This window comes from Hemitrygon akajei, chromosome 27, assembly GCF_048418815.1.
Source record: "Hemitrygon akajei chromosome 27, sHemAka1.3, whole genome shotgun sequence".
Lineage (NCBI taxonomy): Eukaryota > Metazoa > Chordata > Chondrichthyes > Myliobatiformes > Dasyatidae > Hemitrygon > Hemitrygon akajei.
This window is the reverse complement of record NC_133150.1, coordinates 35,857,736-35,876,551: the sequence shown is the minus strand read 5'-3', so window position 1 is coordinate 35,876,551 and position 18,816 is coordinate 35,857,736. Positions and strand designations below refer to the sequence as shown.

At 42.6% G+C, this 18,816-nt stretch overlaps 1 protein-coding gene across 12 annotated transcripts in view; it reads left to right on the top strand.

The window, feature by feature from the left end:
- The window catches only part of nfasca (neurofascin homolog (chicken) a), a 284,189-nt gene that overhangs the window by 223,465 nt on the left and 41,908 nt on the right, over window positions 1-18,816 (top strand). For 8 of the 12 annotated variants that reach the window (XM_073030634.1, XM_073030633.1, XM_073030640.1 and 5 more), the window contains 3 exons: window positions 3,917-4,039; window positions 5,994-6,170; window positions 16,836-16,871. In XM_073030634.1, the coding sequence (XP_072886735.1) occupies window positions 3,917-4,039; window positions 5,994-6,170; window positions 16,836-16,871 (336 nt within the window). The remainder of the gene's footprint in view (window positions 1-3,916; window positions 4,040-5,993; window positions 6,171-16,835; window positions 16,872-18,816) is intronic. The other 4 variants (XM_073030643.1, XM_073030644.1, XM_073030642.1 and 1 more) reach the window with 1 other exon arrangement.

Sequence of the window (18,816 nt, the reverse complement as noted above, 5' to 3'; positions counted from 1 at the left end):
TTCTATTGTGAGGTGAAAGCAGAAGCTATGGGGTTTGGGCTAGGACAGAGGACTCTGGCGAGCTGTTGTCGACAGCCTATGCCCCAGTAGTGGTGATGGTCTTAAGAAGCAGAATGCAAAAGAAAAATAAGTGTAATGCCCCAGTTAAGATTTTTACTGCTAATACTGTAGAGTATTTTATTTAGTAGTTTTCTGTAGAGGCAGTCTGTCCTGCTCGTGGCATGTTTGGTTTTGGGTAAAGGCAAGGGGCTGTGATGTTCAACTCAGGAATGTTGTGTCAGCCATTTGGGAGGATAAGGTCAAGAGAAAGCTGGGCAGAGAGAGATTTGTGATGGACACTGGTGGGGCTCATAGTCTTTTCGGCGGGAGCTACGTATAGGACAGGAGGGAAGCTGGCTGAGGATGCCATGGGAAGGAGCATCCCTGTTGCACAAGGTGCTTTGTGCAGATGAATGGCTCTGAGGAGGAAGGGCCGATACTCCAGAGAGAACACCCGTTTGTTTGTGGTGGGCTTCGAGCAACATTCCGGGATGTGGTGTGTGTATTCACACAGACCGTGGGTCCAGTGCATGAGTAAGAAGGACAATTTCAAGATGAGCTCCAACTTTATATACACATTTGGACTGCAATGGGCCCTGATATAATTGTTTTCCTTTTATTTTTTCCTACTGACTGTTCAATAAGGCTGAAATTTGTAAATATAATTAAGAGAAATTCGGCAGATGCTGGAAATCCAAGCAACACGCACAAAATGCTGGAGCGACTCAGCAGGCCGGGCAGCATCTATGGAAAAGAGCTGAGGAGTCAGAGACCTCAGCTTGACTCCTCATCTTTTTTTCCAGTCATGATGAAGAGCCTCAGCTCGAAATATCGACTGATAGATGCTGCCTGCCCTGCTGTGTAATTTTTAAATATACTTTCTTCTTTGTGCGGTGCGCAGTCTGTTATTTCTTGCCGACTGACAATTGTGTATGGGCAGTATTCACACAGCATTCGCTCAAATCAAGATTTCTTTAATTAGAACATCATGACGTGCCTGTTTGGTTGAACCCCAAGTCATACCGACCCTAGACACCTATTGTTTATGAAAGGTGGCCAAGTCCCGTGGCTGTTATTGGGGCTGTCTTCGAGCCAAGTTTCTATATAAGCCTGGAGAGGGGGCTTGCGGGCTTCACAAGAGAGGAGGAAAAAAGGGAGAATTAATGCCAAATTGGAAACAGATTGGGGAATAAAAGGGAGAAATTAAAAACAAAATAGGAATTATAAAAATCACAAAAGAAAAGTGAAAAAGAAATGTATTTAACTTAAAAACAGAGAATGCCGGAAACACTCATCAGATGTGATAGCATCTGCGGGAAAGGGAATTTATAAATCTTTCAGTTCAAGGAATCTTCGCTAGAATATGGTTTGTTTTTATTTCAGATATCCAGCATCTGTCATTTAGTTTGCTTCTCGCAGAAATTTATTTGCAGAGTTAGAAAACAGCCAGCAACAATTTATCACCTACAGAAGTGTGTTCCACTTTCAGGCAGTATCTATGGAGGGGAGTAAATTGTCGACATTTTGAGGCAAGATCCGTCATTATATCTTGGCCTGAATCATTGACTATTTATTCACCTCCATAGGTGCTGCCCAACATGCTGAGTTCCTCCAGCATTTTGTGTGTGTTGCTCTGGATTTCCAGCATCTGCAGAGTCCCTTGTGATTATGTATCCCACCTTAGTTGTGCTTTTTCTCAGCTGAGTGATCTGTCAGGAACACGCAATGTCAGTATATGAGTCCTTACTTCATAAATACGAGTACTAATCCCATTTTAACCCTTCAGAATGCACCAGTGGCTTAATACCCAGGGAAAAGTTGACCGTGACCACTAGCTTTATGGCCAGTCACCACAAGTTGTTAGCTTACTTAAGCACAATCGTTGATGTGCACTTTTCAATTCTGAGTCGCTGGATTTGCTTAACGAAGTAGCAGAGCCTGGCTGATTTTGATGCGATTCTGTTCAGCTGAGTGAAGGTCAGGAAGCATCGACAGCAACAGAGCTTTCCACTCCACTGGATTACTGCTCAGGCAGTGACGTCAACAAACATGACACACAAAAACATTTAAAACTGCTGCACATTTTATTTTGCTATATGAAATATTTTGTCTTCGAGAAGGAAGTGAAAAGAATGGCCAGTACAATTTTTATAAAAACCAAGCAATGAAATTCAGATAGATTAATTAATTATATATAATTTATATAAATTAAAAATATAACTTAGTTATATAAATTAATAATTTATACACACAAATATACATGTATACACATACACTCATACATTCATACATATATATACACACACTTTTCGAGTCAATACAGAATTCTACTCATGGATCAGCTATCATAAGTGTCCCAGAATAAGGATCCAAAGAACTTGTCTTCATTCTTATGCAGGCAGCAATTAATGAGTAGCCCCGATTAAGGGTCTCAGTTCAAAATGTCAACTGGTTATTCCTCTCAGCGCCTGACCTGAGCTCACCCAGCATTTTCTGTGTGCTGCTTTGGGTTTCCACCATCTGTTGTGTTCATGGGCAATTAAATGCTGGCCTACCTGCGAAATACACATTCTTTGAATGCAAATACAAGTGGCCCCCATTTTCCAAACGTTCGCTTTATGACACCTCACTTTTATGGAAGACCTACATTAGTTACCTGTTTTCGCTAACCCAAGAGTTTTCACTTCTATGATAAAAGCAGCACGCGCCCCGACCAGCCAAGCTCCTCCCCTGGAACTGCATTCAGCATCAAGCCGCCATAGTTTAAACATGTGTCTGTGAGCATCTGTGCTTTACCTCGATTTATTTTGTGCATCCATTAGCAAAATGCATCCTAAGGTATCAGAAAATCCTAAGAGAGCTCGTAAGCGTGTTATGCTTAGCGTAAAACTGGACGTAATTAAGCGTTTCGATTGTGGTCAACAAAGTAAGGACATTGTCCGAGCATTGAACTTGCCTGCGTCCACAATTCACACTATTTACACGCAGAGAGAAAGAATCTTGAAAGCTGCCAATGTTACTGTTGGTTCTGCTCGTAGCAAAGTCTGCTGGGATCTTTTCGGCAACTTCATAACTTAATGTTTACTGGAGAGATACTTCGGCTGATACTGAAGCTGCCGAAAAGTCCCCAACAGAACTGAAGAAAATAATTACAGAAGGTGGTTATTTGTATAAGCAAGTGTTTAACTGTGACGAAACTGCAATTTATTGATTAAAATTGCCGAGCACCCCAACCTCTGACGACACAGCCCAACACCCCATCATCAGTGTGCTCGCTGTTTTCCCGATTCCGGTAAGTCAAACTACACTGTACATACATTATTTCTACTTTATATAGGCTGTGTATTTTTATGTGTTATTTGTTATCATTTGGCAGCTTCATAGCTTAAAGGTTACTGGAGAGAGTGCTTCCACTATGCTAGTAGTGCTACATAGTGAGATTATACACTACGTAGGAGGATTTTCACTACGCTAGACAGTGCTGCAATGATTGCAGAAAAGTATTTCTATGTTATATAGGCTGTGTATTTATCATATCATTCCTGCTTGTACTATATGTTACTGTTATTTTAGGTTTTTGTATTATTTGGCATGATTTTGTAAGTTATTTTCTGGGTCTGGGAACACTCTGAAATTTTTCCCATATTAATAAATGGTAATTGCTTCTTCACTTTACGATATTCCGGCTTACAAACCATTTCATAGGAACGCTCTACCTTCAGATTGTGGGGGAAACCTGGATAACAAAAAAGTAAGGGTTGGATTCTGCTGAACTTTAAGCTGGATGTCAGTACTGGGAACCGGCAGTAAAGATTTATCTTTCATGAGCTGCCTTATATCTTTCCCGATTCACATTCCTGTCCAATTTCTCCCACAGTGCCTGGGAAGCCAGCTTCCCTTCGGATCCGGCAACCGGATTTGGAAACCATCACGTTGCAATGGACTCCCCCAAGGGATCCAAATGGGATTATCACCGGCTACATGATAAATTACCACCCATGTATGTATCCTGAGTATTCTCCAATTTGATCGTCAGTGTGTGTAAAGCAAAACAAATGTACAAGAACTACAAGGTGAAGTTAAAGTGTATTTGTTGTATATTCTGCACAGCTGTAGCACACCACTGATGGGCACTTTTGCTGAGAGTTTATCATTACACTACGTAGTCTGAAGTGATTTGATTCTTGCCACACAAATGTTAAAGGATTATTATTGCAGGAATATGATCCTTCTGCTGCCTTTATTATGAGTCCTCCATACTTTGTAAGTGTAATTTGGGGCTATAGGAAGTGACAAGGAGAGGAGAGCCTGCCAAAGGTGAGATTTCTGGTCTGTTTGCTTACTTGAGATGAAATCTTGTCCAGGTAAAATTATTTCCCCTGTGCCTGTGCCAGTTAGGGTGTAAAGTCTAATTGCAGACAACCATTAGGTGGCAGGTAGGACCGCAGCGGTTGCCAGTCGCGACACAGAACAGTGAATCAGAATCAGGTTTACCATCACTGACATAGGTTGTGAAATTTGTTGTTTGTGCAGTGCAAATCACCACAACATTGCAAATTAGATAAATGGTGCAAAGGATAAATCATGAGGCAGTGCTCATTATTCAACACCTTTCAGTTTCTATCATGTTTGGTGCCATCAGTCTCAAGCTTTTGAGATGATTCATCAGTTAGGGGCCCAAAACAAGTCAAAGACCAGTGATATTCGTGTTTCTGTTGGAATTGTAACCACATCCATTTCTTCCCCATTGCCCATCCACCCTCCACAATCTCTTCTGTCTCTGCCAAAATGGGAAGAGGCAAGTGGTGGTGATCCCAGTAGGATATTACCAGGTGTCTCAAAGCTAGAAGGGTTTTATCTTGGTCTACCTTTAACGAAGATTATTTTCAATCTAGGCACTTGCTCAAGTCCAGGGAGACCTTGGGAACTTGATGGAAATCTCCTACAATCCAAATCTCCCTTAGCTTATGGGTTCATGGACCATTCAGTAATCTGAGCAATGAGAGGAAAAGATGACGGGTAAATCAGTAAATTGAACCAGTGGGCACTGATGTGCCAACAATGGGCTGAACCAAGGCAACATTGCCAAACAAATAATAAATGAATATTGGGATTACACCAAATAGAAACTGTTTTCTTCTATTTCATCTTTTATTGGACTTGAAAATTAGTTTATTGGACACAACTTAGGAAACTGCCCTGGAATTACAAGTTCTTTCTGTCTTTCTGAAATGGCACTAGTGAGTGGTGGCCTGAATATAGGAAGGTTAGTTGTTCTGTGGTAGACTATGAAGAATCATCAAAGGTGATTAAGATTTTGATGCATATGCAGTTATCACGTGTACATCAATACAAGTGCGTTGTCTGCATCGAAGCAGGGGCAGCACAGTAGTGTCGTGGTTAGCACAATGCTTTACAGTACTGGAGACCCAGGTTCAATTCCTGACACTGCCATGACCGGGTTTCCTCCAGTCACTCCAGTTTCCTTCCACAGTCCAAAGGTTATTCAGTCATTGTAAGTTGTCCCGAGTTTAGGCAATGGTTAAGTAGGTGGGTTGCCACGGGCAGCATGGCTGGAAGGACCTACTCCATGTTGCATCTCAATAAACAAGTAAAATCAGCAAGGATTGTGCTGAGCAGCCCGCAAGAGTCAACATGCTTCTTACACCAACATCGTACAGTAACCCTAAACTGTACATCCTCAGAAAGTGGGATGAAACCGGAGCATCCAGAGGAAACCCACACTGTCATGGGAGAACGTCCAAACTCCTTACAGACACGGTGGGAGTTGAACCCCAATCTGACTTACAACTGGTGCTGTAATAATGTTACGCTAACCGCTTTGCTACCGTGCTGCACATCAATAGGTTTGGCTCTTCATTATATTTAAACACGGATTTTACAACATCAGCTACCAAGAGAACTGTTAACCTCATTTCCTTTATTTCGTTTAGTAACTGGCTCCCGGGCACGGCGCAATTCCACAATTCCCAGACTTCCGCCCGACATGACTAGTTACAAGCTGGAGCGGGCTGATGCGAGTACCAGGTACAGGTTTTACGTCTTCGCTCAGACCAGTCAAGGTAACGGAGAGGCAATCATGTTGGACTCGCCCCTCTTTGAAAATGAAGGTAAGAGAGCATGGCCTGTTCAGTCTGATTAAATACCACAGTGCCTCCTTCGGGTATGAATCACACATTACACTATTGAGAGCAGATTGCGTCCTAGATAAAGCGTGGGAAGAAAGAGAAAATGAAATCAATGCTTGTAAGCGGATTAGCGTCTGAAGAGAACAGCAACATTCATGTCGTTGAAAGCACTGAAAAGACAAAAAATTTCCTCTGAAGACACATTAAAATCACTCAGTACTATTGGCTCAACCTTTCGCCTCACCTTCCCCACCAATTGCACACTACACACGCCAATGCACACCTTGAATGGGTCATGCACAGTTTATTCCCTTTACACTCTGTGCATGTGTATGGTCCTTCCCAACCTGGAATCAGCAAGTTACTACACATAAAATGCTGGAGGAATACAGTAGGTCAGGCAGCATCTATAGAGGGGAACAAACAGTTGACATTTTGAGCCATGACCTTTCATCAGGGCTGGAAAGGAAGGGGGCAAAAGCCAAAATAAGGAGGAGGGGGAAGGGAAGGAGTACAAGCTGGCAGGTGATGGGAAATGTGGGTGGGTCGGAGACACGGGATGAAGTAAGAAGCTGGGAGCGGATAGGTGGAAGAGGTAAGAGGCTGAAGAAGAAGGAATCTGATAGGAGAGGACAGTGGACCATGGAAGGAAGGGAAGCAAGAGAGGAGATGGACAGATGAGAAGAAGAGAATCAATGAGAGGGGAATTTAAAAAGAGAGAAGGTGGGGGGGAAGAAATTACTATAGTCAGAGAAATTGATGCTCATGCCATCAGGTTGGTGACTAATCAGGCAGAAGATGAGAAGATCCTCTAACCTGAGTACAGTTTTATCATGGCAGTGGTGGAGGCCATGGGCAGGCATGTCAGAATGGGAATGGGCAGCTGAAGTGAAATGTGTGGCCACTGTGAGATCCTGCCTTTATCAGCAGACGGAGTGAAGGTACTGGACAGAGTAGTCCCCCCAATCTACATTAGGGTCACCAATTTCAATTCAGTCCTTTACCTCTTCCAAGCATCACCTCCCAGCTTCTTACTTCATCTCCCCTCCCCCTCACTTGGTTTAACCTGTCACCTGCCAGCTCGTACACCTTCCCCTCCCCCACCATCTTTTTCTGGCTTCTGCCCCCTTCCTTTCCAGTCCCGATGAAGGGTCTCAGCCCAAAACGTTGACTGTTTATTCGCCTTCATAGACGCTGCCTGTCCTGCTGAGCTCCTCCAGCATTTTGTGTATATTGCTCTAGATTTCAAGCATAAGCCGAATCTCTTGCGTTTCTGATCAGCAAGCCACTGCTGTGATACCTGCTAATAAGAGCAACAGGTTTTAGGATCACACCTGGAATGCAACTCTTTACCTACAGTATATCCAAACTTTAATCCAAAGTCAGAAAGCGATGCAAATACAAATTGAGGGAACAACGTTTCCCTGGTGTCAGTTTCACTTCTGCACAGCTGATTGGTCATGCATCAGATCTTGTTCAGCCACTCTCCAGCAGGAGCAGATACGCCAGCAGCTCAGTAGAATGAAGAATTCCTTCTGAGCTTAATTAGTGTGTCACTCTACGGTGATATCTGTGGTGCCTGTGGGACATCCACCATACATATACATAGCAGACTAGATATCTTCTTTTCATTCTTTGGGCAATATCGCATGATAAATTTTCATGCAAATGTAAGAAGGTCTTTGTGATCCCAAAATCTGATGTACTTAAACCCTTCCTTCTAACCTGCTTTTTTTTTTGGTGGTCCAAATCTGTTAATAAATTTGCCAGTTTAAACAGGTTTTTTAAGTAATATCAAGGCGTGCTGCCCAAGGTTTGGTTCTTTATGACTTTCTGACTTCAGTGACCCAACTGTACAGAGAGAATAAAGGCAGTTCAGTGCCACCAGTAACAACTGGTTGACTTTCTGTACTCCGGTAAGTTTGGAGATAGATTCCCGTTGTCTGTAAACTATAACTGTTCAACCATTTTTCACATACTGGTGCCATTGATCTGAAGCTTTTGAGATAATTTATCAGTTAGTGGCCCAAAACAAGGCAAAGGCTATTTATATTTATGTTCCTATTGGGAGTGTAACCACATCCAATTCTTCCCCACTGTTCCATCCACTCTCCCAAACTCTTCTGTCTCTGCCAGAATGGGAAAAGGCAAGTGATGGGATCTCAGAAAGATATCACTAGGTGTCTCAAAACCAGAAGGGTTTTATCTTGGTCCACTTGATTATAATTCATTTTCAACCAGGCATTTGCTACAAGTCCAGGGAAACCTTGGGAGCTTGATGGATGTTCCCAGCAACCCATATCTCTGTTAGCATGGGGCCGGCATTCCTATATCTTGTTACAGCCCTCAGTGGCATTAATGTGATCTTGTCTTGGAATTCCCCTAAGAGTTGGCTCCAGCTCATACCCTGAAATGGGGCAGAATATTAATTTCTTCTCGGCATAGCCAACCTGCAAACCTCCAGCAGATATTTGAAAGTCAGTGTATTACAAGCACTCCCAACAATTAATGCCAACCAGTGAAGTGAGTCCTGCTGTCCTAGTGAGTAGGCGAGGCTCCACACTGTGCAAAGCTTCTGAAGAAAAGACCAAAACCTGGCAGTTCCTAATTACCTTTTTCATCATACCCTCTCAATTTACCAGAGAGGTCAAACGTTCCGGGCTCCATACTGATCAGAGTTGAGAATTCCAGCAGCACCTGAGATCGGGAAAGGTGAACCATGTCATAACATCAGATAAGAAAAAGTGAAAACGAGGGGATTGATATTGAGCTGTCATTCCAAGAATCCTCTAAAATTATCGGTTTCCAGTGGGGAAATGAAATAAACTGCTGGAGGACCTCAGCAGGTCAAGCAGCATCTTTGGAGAGAAATGTTCAGCTGACTTTTCAGGTCAAGACCCTTCATCTGGACTCAAAGATAGTATGAAGAGGTGAGGGGGAGGAGTGGGATAAGGGCTGGAAAGTGATAATGGATCTGCGTGATGAGTGGTGATTGGCAGATGGAGGAAGAAATCATGGAAGTGGTGACGGAGGCTGGGAGGTGATAAGGGAGGCAGCTGGAAGGAATCCTTTAAACTGGAAAGAGGACAGAGGAGATTTACGAGGATGTTGTTAGGCCTCAAGGGACTTAGTTTCAGAGTGAGGTCGAGCAGTTGGGACGTTTCGCATTGGACCATAGGAGAATGAGGGGTAATGTTATAGAGGTGTATAAAATAACAAGGACCACGGAAGGATGAATGCACAGAGTCTTTTTCCTAATTGGGGAATCAAATACTGGAGGATATAGGTGTAAGGTGAGAGGAGAAATTTCATAAGAACGTGAGGGGCAACTTCTTCACCAGAGGATGGTTTGTATATGGAATAAACTGCCAGAGGAAGCAATTGAAGCAGGTGCGTTAACAACAATTAAAATGCACTTGGATAGGTCGTGGACAGGAAACATTTAGAATGGAGATTCCCAAACTTTTTTATGCCATGCCATTAACCGAGGGGCCCGTAGTCCTCAGGTTGATTTAGAGGGATAAGGGCCAAATGCTAACAAATTGGACTATCTTAGATGAGATTCTTGCTTAGCACAGACCAGTTGGGACAAAGTGCCTCCTTCTGTGCTGTACACCTTTATGATTCTTTAGCAAAGGGCTGCACATGATAGAATCTGAAAGGAAAAGAAAGTGGAACATGGAGAGTGATGTGTGCAAATGGGAATTTTGGGAGGCGGGGACCGAGTGGGTGGAGTGTGTGAGTGATGGGCAGATAGGGCAAGTGGAGAGGGGGAAGGAAACTGGGGGTGTGGGGGTCTGGGTTTGTGTGTGCGGGAGGAACTGGGTTGAGAAAGAGAAAAAAGAAGGGGACTGAAGAGGAGCAGGTTACCTGGAATTTGAGAAATCATTGTTTATGCCATCAGGTTGCGGCTGACCCAAGTGGACAAATAAGGCGGTGGTCCTCTAGTTTGTATTTGGCCTTACCCTGGTAGTGGAGAGGTGAAATTTTGTGAAGGAGTTTCTACTGCTCTTGATATTAGTGATAGCGTTGCCCTAGTTCTCAAGACCACAAGTCTCAGCTAAGCCCCACCATGAGGATAGGGTGGGTGCATCTACTAAAACAAAGCAAGCCACGTGGAAGAGCTGAGGAATGACAGAAATGATGAGAGATCCAAATCATAGTGGACACCATCCTTTGCTGGGAGTTTCAGTCCTTGGAAGAATATGGCAGAGTTATTCTTGGTGGTTCCCAAGTAGGAACATACAGTATACCTAGTATTTTTCAATAAGACTCCAGAACACCCTGTCATCTCTACTCCAGTCTCAAGCCTCTTCAACAGAGGATGGAGTGTTGAAAGTAAGAGCTGCCTCCTCTCAGAAACCAAAATCATTCCCTCCGACACTATGAGCTTCAATGGATTCTCAGTGATGTCCTCACAAAATTGTTCTTAAGCAAACATTGCTGCTAATCTTTCCCCAGTTCTTTCTCTCATTTGGGTCAAAAGTCCATGAAGAGTAACCTCTCTTCTTGTGAGTTGAGTTGTGGGGATGAGCATTGGCAGGTTATCTGGCCATTGGGGAGATCTTGGCTGACCATTCTGAGTCTTTTGATGGGAGTGAGTTTTTTTAATTCTTATCAGAGATATAGAACTTCTGCTCAGTCAGGTTGAAGCAGGTGACTATTCACTGCAGAATTCAGTGACGTGACTGTTTAATCATGGAATACCTCTGTGTTGCAATGCTAGTGCTTTCTCCAGGATTGCACCAACCTGCACTGTTAAGGGAAGTATAAGAAGACACCTCCTTTTGATGGGACCCCATGTTCTTGCCAGCTGAGACTTGGCCCCCAAGGAAGATTAGAGTTAGAATCAGGCTTATTATCACTGACATATACCATGAATGTATTGATTTGTGCAACAGTGCAGCTCAACACATTTAAAAAATGCTGTAAGTTGCAACAGCAAATAAATAGTTTGAAAGGTGAATGAATGATGGCAGAGGGGATGAAGCTGTTCCTGAATCTTTGAGTGAGGATCTTCAGGCTCCTGTACCTCCTCCCCAATAATATACAAGAAGAGGGCATTGTCCCAGATGTTGGGGGTCTTTAGTAATGGATGTTGCCTTCTTGAGGTTCTGCCTCTTGAAGATGTCTTCAATGGCCTCTCTGCCCATAATTGGACCCCTTATATCATGGAGGTACTTTTTATGAAGTGGTCACTTTCCTGGCTTGACTCTCATGCAGTGAGATCTGCCTGTGTCATATGGAGGTTAGGATAATCCACCTGTCTTTGTCTTCCCTCGCCAAGTAAAGTGAGGTCCTTGTTTTGTTTCTTCAGACTAGCTCTGTACAGTGTAGGCTGACCCGCGGTCCTTCGGATGCCAGTGTGGAAATTGTCTATATGTTTGTGCTGGCATGTCCCATTCCCAGCCTCTTCAAGTAATCTGCTGTATCCATAGATTCATAAAGTCCTACAAAAGTACAGCAGAGAAAAAGCCCTTCGGCCCATCTAGTCCATGCCAAACCATTTTAACTGTCCAGTACCATCAACCTGTGCCCAGAACATAGCCCTCTAATCCCCTCCCATCCGTGTACCTACCCAAACTTCTCTTAAAAGTTGAAATCAAGCTCGCATGCACCACTTGGACAGATAGTTCATTCCACACTTTCACGGCCCTTTGAGTGAAGAAGTTTCCCTCGTGTTCCCCTTAAACGTTTCACCTATCACTCTTAACCCATGACCTCTGGTTGTCGTCCCACCCAACCTCAGCGAAAAAAGCCTGCTTTCATTTACCCTATCTATACCCCTCATAATTTTGTATACCTCTATCAAATCTCCCTTCGTCTTCTTTGTACCAAGGAATAAAGTCCTAACCTATTCAATCATTCCTCATAACTTAGATCCTCCAGTCTCAACAACATCTTTGTAAATTTTCTCTGTACTCTTTCAACTTTACTTGCGTCTTTCCTGTAGGCAGGTGACCAAATTAGGCCCCACCAATGTCTTGTACAACTTCAACATAACATCCCATCACCAGTACTCAGTACTTTGATTTATGAAAGCCAATGTGCCAGAAGCTTTCTTTGTGACCTTATCTACCTGTGCCACCACTTTCGATGAACTTTGGACCTGTATTCCCAGATCCCTACCGCACTTCTCAGTGCCCTGCCGTTCGCTGTGTAAGACCTAATCTGGCTGGTCCAGTTGAAGCGCAACACCCCACACTTGTCTGCATTAAATTCTATCTGCCATTTTTCCCTGCTGGAGCTAGATTGGTATTCCAGTAGGACAGGCATCAACATCCAACTTTCCGTATCAATCTTCAATCCAGGACTGAAATACCTAATGAAACATTGAATTTCAGGGAGCTGAAATATCTTTCTCTAATTCCCCAGGAATAGTCCAGGTAGCATTACTGCTTACAGTGCCTGTGAAAATAATTTACCCCCTCCCCCCCCCCCCGGAAGTTTTCATGTTTTATTATTTTACAACATTGAATCACAGTGGATTTAATTTGGCTTTCTTTGACACTGATCAAGAGAAAAAGACCCTCCTGTGTCAAAGTGCAAACATCTCTACAAAGTAATTGAAATTAATCACAAAAATAAAACACAAAATAATTGATTGCCGAACTATTCACCCCCTTTAATATGACACGCCAAATCATTACTGGTGCAGCCAACTGGTCTTAGGAGTCACATAATTAGTTAAATGGTGATCACCTGTGTGCAGTCAAGGTGCTTCAATTGGTTGTAGTAAAAATACACCTGTATCTGCGAGGTCCAACTGCTGGTGAGTCAGCATCCTGGCAAAAATTATACCATGAAGGCAAAAGAACACTCCAAGCAATTCCGTGAAAAGGTTATTAAATATGGATACGAGAAAATTTTCAACTCACTGAATATCCCTTTGAGTACAGTTAAGTCAATCATCAAGAAATGGAAAGATAATGGCACAGCTGTAAATCTGCCTAAAGCAGGCCATCCTCAAAAATTGAGTGACTGTACAAGAAGGGGACTAGTGAGGGAAGCCACCAAGAGACCTATGACAACTCTGAAGGAGTTACAAGCTTCAGTGGCTGAGGTGGGAGAGACTGTGCATACAAAACAGTTTCCCGGGTGCTTCACCAGTAGCAGCTTTATGGGAGAGTGGCAGTGTTGGAAAAACTCACCTGAAATCTTGGCTGGAGTTTGCCAGAAGGCATGTGAGAGACTGAAGTTAGCTGGAAGAAGGTTCTTTGGTCTAATGAAACCAAAATTGTACTTTTTGGACATCAGACTAAACCACTATGTTTGGCCAAACACCCCACATCATCAAAAACACACCATTCCTACCATGGTGACTGCATCATGCTGTGTGGATGCTTCGCTGAAGCAGGCCCTGGAAAGCTTGCAAAGGTAGAGGGTAAAATGAATGCAGCAAAACACAGGGAAATCCTTGATGAAAACCTGATGCAAAGTTGATATACTGGAGTGGCCACGTCAGAGTCTAGATCTCAATCCAGTTGAGAATTTGAGGCTGGACTTGAAAAGGGCTGTTCACTCATGATTCTCATGCAATCTGACAGAGATCGAGCAGTTTTGTAAAGAAAAATGGAGAAAAATTTCAGTGTCCGGATTGAAAAGCTGAAGAGACCTTTCCGCAGAGACTCAAGGCTGTAATTCAAAAGGTCAAAGGTCCAATTCATTGTCAGAGAAGTGTATACAATATACATCCTGAAATGCTTTTTCTTCACAACCATTTACGAAAACAGAGAAGTGTCCCAAAGAATGAACGACAGTTAAATGTTAGAGCCCCAAATTCCCCCCCCCAGCTCCTCTCCCTCCCGCGCATTAAGTGGCAGCGAGCAACAAACCCCCCTCCCCCCACATCAAAAAAAAGCAACAGCACCCACCACCGAGCACTCAAGTGTGAGCAAAGTAATAGCAAAGACACAGACTTGAAGTTTCCCAAAAGACTTCGTGTTTCACCCGGTATACTACATACCACAGGCTTTCTCTCTCCTAATAAGGGAGAAAGAGGTGTCTGCGTTTTCCCAGTGAGCAGGGAGACATAACAAACAATCACTGGTTTACAATGTTAAAAATCTGCTTTTTCTGAGCACTGTGCCGGAAGATCTCAAAGATCTTCGGTCTTCAGGCACAGCAGATATCCCGACTCCCCCAACAACACACGGGTCTCCTGCCGTGACACCAACCCTCGATCCACCTGTCTCCAGAGCCCCGAGATCTTAGGCTTCCACATCCGAGACGGACTCTTAGGCTGAGCCATTGGTGTGCCGAACAACAACGGTTGGTTACGAAACCCCAAAAGCGGGTCCTATTCTTGCAAAGAACCGAAGTCAGTGTGTAACTCCAGGTCAAGATCTTCCAAAGAACCCAGAAAGGGAAAAATAAAGATATTAAAGATGGAAATAGAGTTGTTTCTGAAGATGCAAGCAAAGGAGTCGCCGTTTACTCTGCTCCACTTCTTCTTTGCTGCCAAAGGTGCATCTACTAAATATTGACTTGAAGGGGGTGAATACTTATGCAGTCAATTATTTGGTGTTTTATATTTGTAATTAATTTAGATCACTTTGTAGAGATCTGTTTTCACTTTGACATGAAAATCTTTTTTTGTTGATCAATCAAAAGAAATCCAAATTAAATCCGGTGTGATTCAATGTTATAAAACTTGAAAACTTTCAAGGGGGAGGTGAATACTTTCTATAGGCGCTTTATGTCTGCTACTGAAAGTTATAAAGGGAATATTGTTGATATCTGAGAATAATTTGCAGATTGTAAGTGGATTGGTGATCAGATGCTTATTATGCAACACATCTTGCTGGTTCTCTGTGAAAATTTCTAACTTGTTAAAACTGCAGAAATTCAGAAGGCTTAAGGTTGGTTATCTAGGAGATCAGAAGAGGTTCATATACCGTTACAAGGAAGCAGGTTCACGGGTTTGGTGAGTGAGACAGGAGACACTCATTACAAATAAGTACATTAGTCATTTATTTACAGGCAAAACAGTAAAATGTTCAACCAAACAGCTAAGCCATCCTAAGTTACACAAACTACAAAAGTAAACCTTCAACAAACAGATACTTAGCTAAGAGAGTGCATGGACCCTCCTGTATCTGCAGTGTACTTTCCCAATGGTTCTTCAGCACTGGTTGGAACCTCATGTACCTGGAGAAAAAGGGATGGAACTGAAACCAAACACCAGTGCTGTGACACACGAGGCAACCAATGGGAACGAGCTGATGCATCCTTCAAACAGGCCAACCGTCAACTAAACCAACCCTTCTCATTACGTATACCGAGCAATGAATACTGGGAATGAGACGACCACAGAACCTAATCGAGGGACTTGCATTTGGTACAACTAGGGACCTTTGCAATTTGGAGTAAAGTGAACAGAAGCAACATGATTTCAAAGTCATACTGCCCAAAACAGATGTGCAATCACAAAGCAATCCCCGGTTTATAACATTCCTCCCATGAGTTGTGAATAATTCAATCTAAAAAAAAGCTAGTTTATACAAAGAATTTTGGATGCCTTAGAGAGGTTTATTAGAAAGAATTTAATTGAGCCTTCAGATCAATTCAGATAAAGAATATACCCTGTATACAAATAAGCTGCAAGCTGCAGTCAAATCAATGGGTTAATTTAGGTTGTAAAGACTGTGGAATGAGCTGCATTCCAGAATCTATTGAGAGATTCAAAGTAGCTTAAGTATAAGAAAAATGATAAAGTGGAGTGAGGTAAATGTTAAAAACAAAAAAAGTTTGTAACGTAGAATGACAGTACTGTGCAAAAGTCTTTGGAACACATACAGCTAGGGTGCCTAAGACGAATGCATAGTACTGTACTTGTTAACATGGAGCGGAGAACAAGTTTGTTAATCTGGCAGGAGCAAAGGATGTTGGGAATGGTGAGGGTGGAGTACCACGGGAGGATGTGGGACAGGTGATTCACCTCTCCCTGCTCCTTCCCACTCTCAGTCCACAATGGAGACCCATATCAGAATCAGGTTTGTCATCACTCACACATGTCATGGAATTTGTTTTTTTATTTTTGCAGCAGTACAGTACAATAAATAAAATTACTACAGTACTGTACAAAAGTCTTAGGTGCCCTAGCTCTATACAAATATGTGCCTAAGACTTTTGCACAGTACTGTATGTACATATATTTAAAAGTGAACTGCAAACCAGAAAGTAATCAAAAGTTTCAGATAGTTTATAAATAAGTGATATCTAGGAGTGAGCCACAAAAAAGAACCAAATCTGTGTTTGAATAAACAAGTTTGTTTTAAGTCATTATGATTAGAATTCAAATTGTTTCAGTGTATACAATTTTTTTCTGTATACAGTGTAATGTGGTCTGAACTGATGACATTCCTTGCTGCTGACAGATGTGATCATGGCACCTAAGGCGTAAAGAATCTTGATTAATGCCTGTCAGCATAACAATTGAATATTTCATAGGAAATCACAGTGTGTTCTGTATAATCCAGAATATGCCGTATGTACTGTCAGGTATACTTCTATCAGCCAATATAATATTTAGCTCTTGAGAAATGGCAATCCAATCTGAATTCTATGCCTGTATGTAACTTATATCTTTTTAATGTAGAGTCTTGTTTGTTTTCCTTCTTTCTTCCTCTTTGCCTTTCTCTGAAGTCACCCCTACTGCTGAGATTGCAATAACAGAAGGAGGTAAAGGGAGGAGTGGGAGATGGGGCTGCAAGGAAATAGGGTTTGCTTGCACACAAAAAGGCATTGTGTTGGAACATTGGAGAAGCAGGTACTGGAACAAAAGTGGGTCAAAGGCTCTAATCTGAAAGAGTTTAAGATCAGAAGTAGGCAAAGCAAATCTCAGCCATGTTTATAACAGTTTTCTAAGGCCAGAGATTAGGTTAGAGCCTTAAACTTGCTTCTAAGTATCTGCTATCCTTCTATAATATATACTGTTTGCAGTTGAGACATTGATGTCCTTTTGAATTTTACTTGGGATCTGTTGAGTAGCATATTATCAAGAGGGGATTTGATATCCTTTGTGCAGCAAGAATATAGTGTAAATTCCAGAGAGCTGTTTACACAGTATATATTATAACTAGGCCACACTGACTGTGACATTACAGGGATAGTGTGTGCCACAGAATTCAACCCAGCTTTAATGCTTTGAATGTACATCAATACCACATTCCTCAGTTTGATATACACTCGTGCTTGTGGCTGAATCATCATTTTCATCCAATGGGGACTTGCTGTTCCTACCATTCTGTGATGCATCCACTTGTGTTTCATGTACCTCAGAGTCGTACTATGTCTGAAAGGAATGGGGGTGGTTGAGAGGGTAGACACCTTCTCTTTGAATTCCTTTCATATCTGGGGCGCAGACTACAGTATGTCCTTGGATGTCCATGTCCTAAGTGTCTGTAGTTATAAAAATCCCCTGAAGGAAAAGTTATACAAGTGTGTGTGTGTGTGTGTGTGTGTGTGTGTGTGTGTGTGTGTGTGTGTGTGTGTGTGTGTGTGTGTGTGTGTGTGTGTGTGTGTGTGTGTGTGTGTGCGCGCGCGCGTACATGTCTATGTGGTGTGCACTTGTATACATACACAACAAGGTGAGGAATAGTATACTGGGAAATAGGGTATCTACCACTTACCTATTGATCAATCAATCATCTATCAATTATCATTATCAGGCAGTCAAAGGTTATCAGAAGGTTCTGGAAATGCTAAGAAAATCAGGCAGCATCTTTGCGAGACAGGCACAATTAACATTTCAAGTCAAAGTTTTTCATTGGAACTGCTATGTGACCTGCTGAGTGTTTCCAGCACTCTCTTTTTTTCTTATTTCAGATTTCCAGCATCTGCAGTTTTTTAAAAATCTCTGTTCAAGGATGGAGCTCAATGCAGAACATAGTTCCCTCCCATTTTCCCCCACAATTTTCCTCCGGTTTTACCATAAAAGGACCACTCAACCCCCCCCCCCCCCCGCCCCCCCAACACCACAATTAACTCACAACAATGTACTATAGAAGGAGGCCAATTGGCCCAACTTGCCTGCACATTTCCCATATCATTCCACAGCCATTCTAAGTGGGGGATCACCAGATCTACAGTGATATTATGCAGAGGCCTGGATATTTTTTTAACATTCTGGGGTTAATTGATGGAGGAAAGAATAGAGGAGAGCTGTAGCATTTGCAGCTTCTCCCTTTTCCTCTTCATAAGGGAAGGATTTTATGCAATTCCTTATATTTCAAAACAGCACTTCTGAGACAAAATTGAGAAATGAATCATTTGCTCGTGAAACAACTATCTTCAACTTTCAAAAAATGTTCTGGACTGAAGTCAAGCCTCCGATTGGGATCACGGGTTGGAGCTGAGTCTCTGTCAAATACTCTGTGACTCTTGGTGTCCCTTTGCTGTTTGGCTGTACTGAATCTCTCGCCCCTTTGAGCAGGGCATCTGAACCTTCTGATGAAGCTCGTCTGTGCCATGCAATAACCCAGCAGGGTTGTTGCAGCACCGGAATTGCAGGGTTTACCAGCTTTGACCTGCAGAAGCGGCAAGCATCTGGTTTCTTAGACCCTTGCTAATTAAACTGGGAAACGTAATGCCTACCATATGTAAAAAATGTGACAGGATTGTGGGT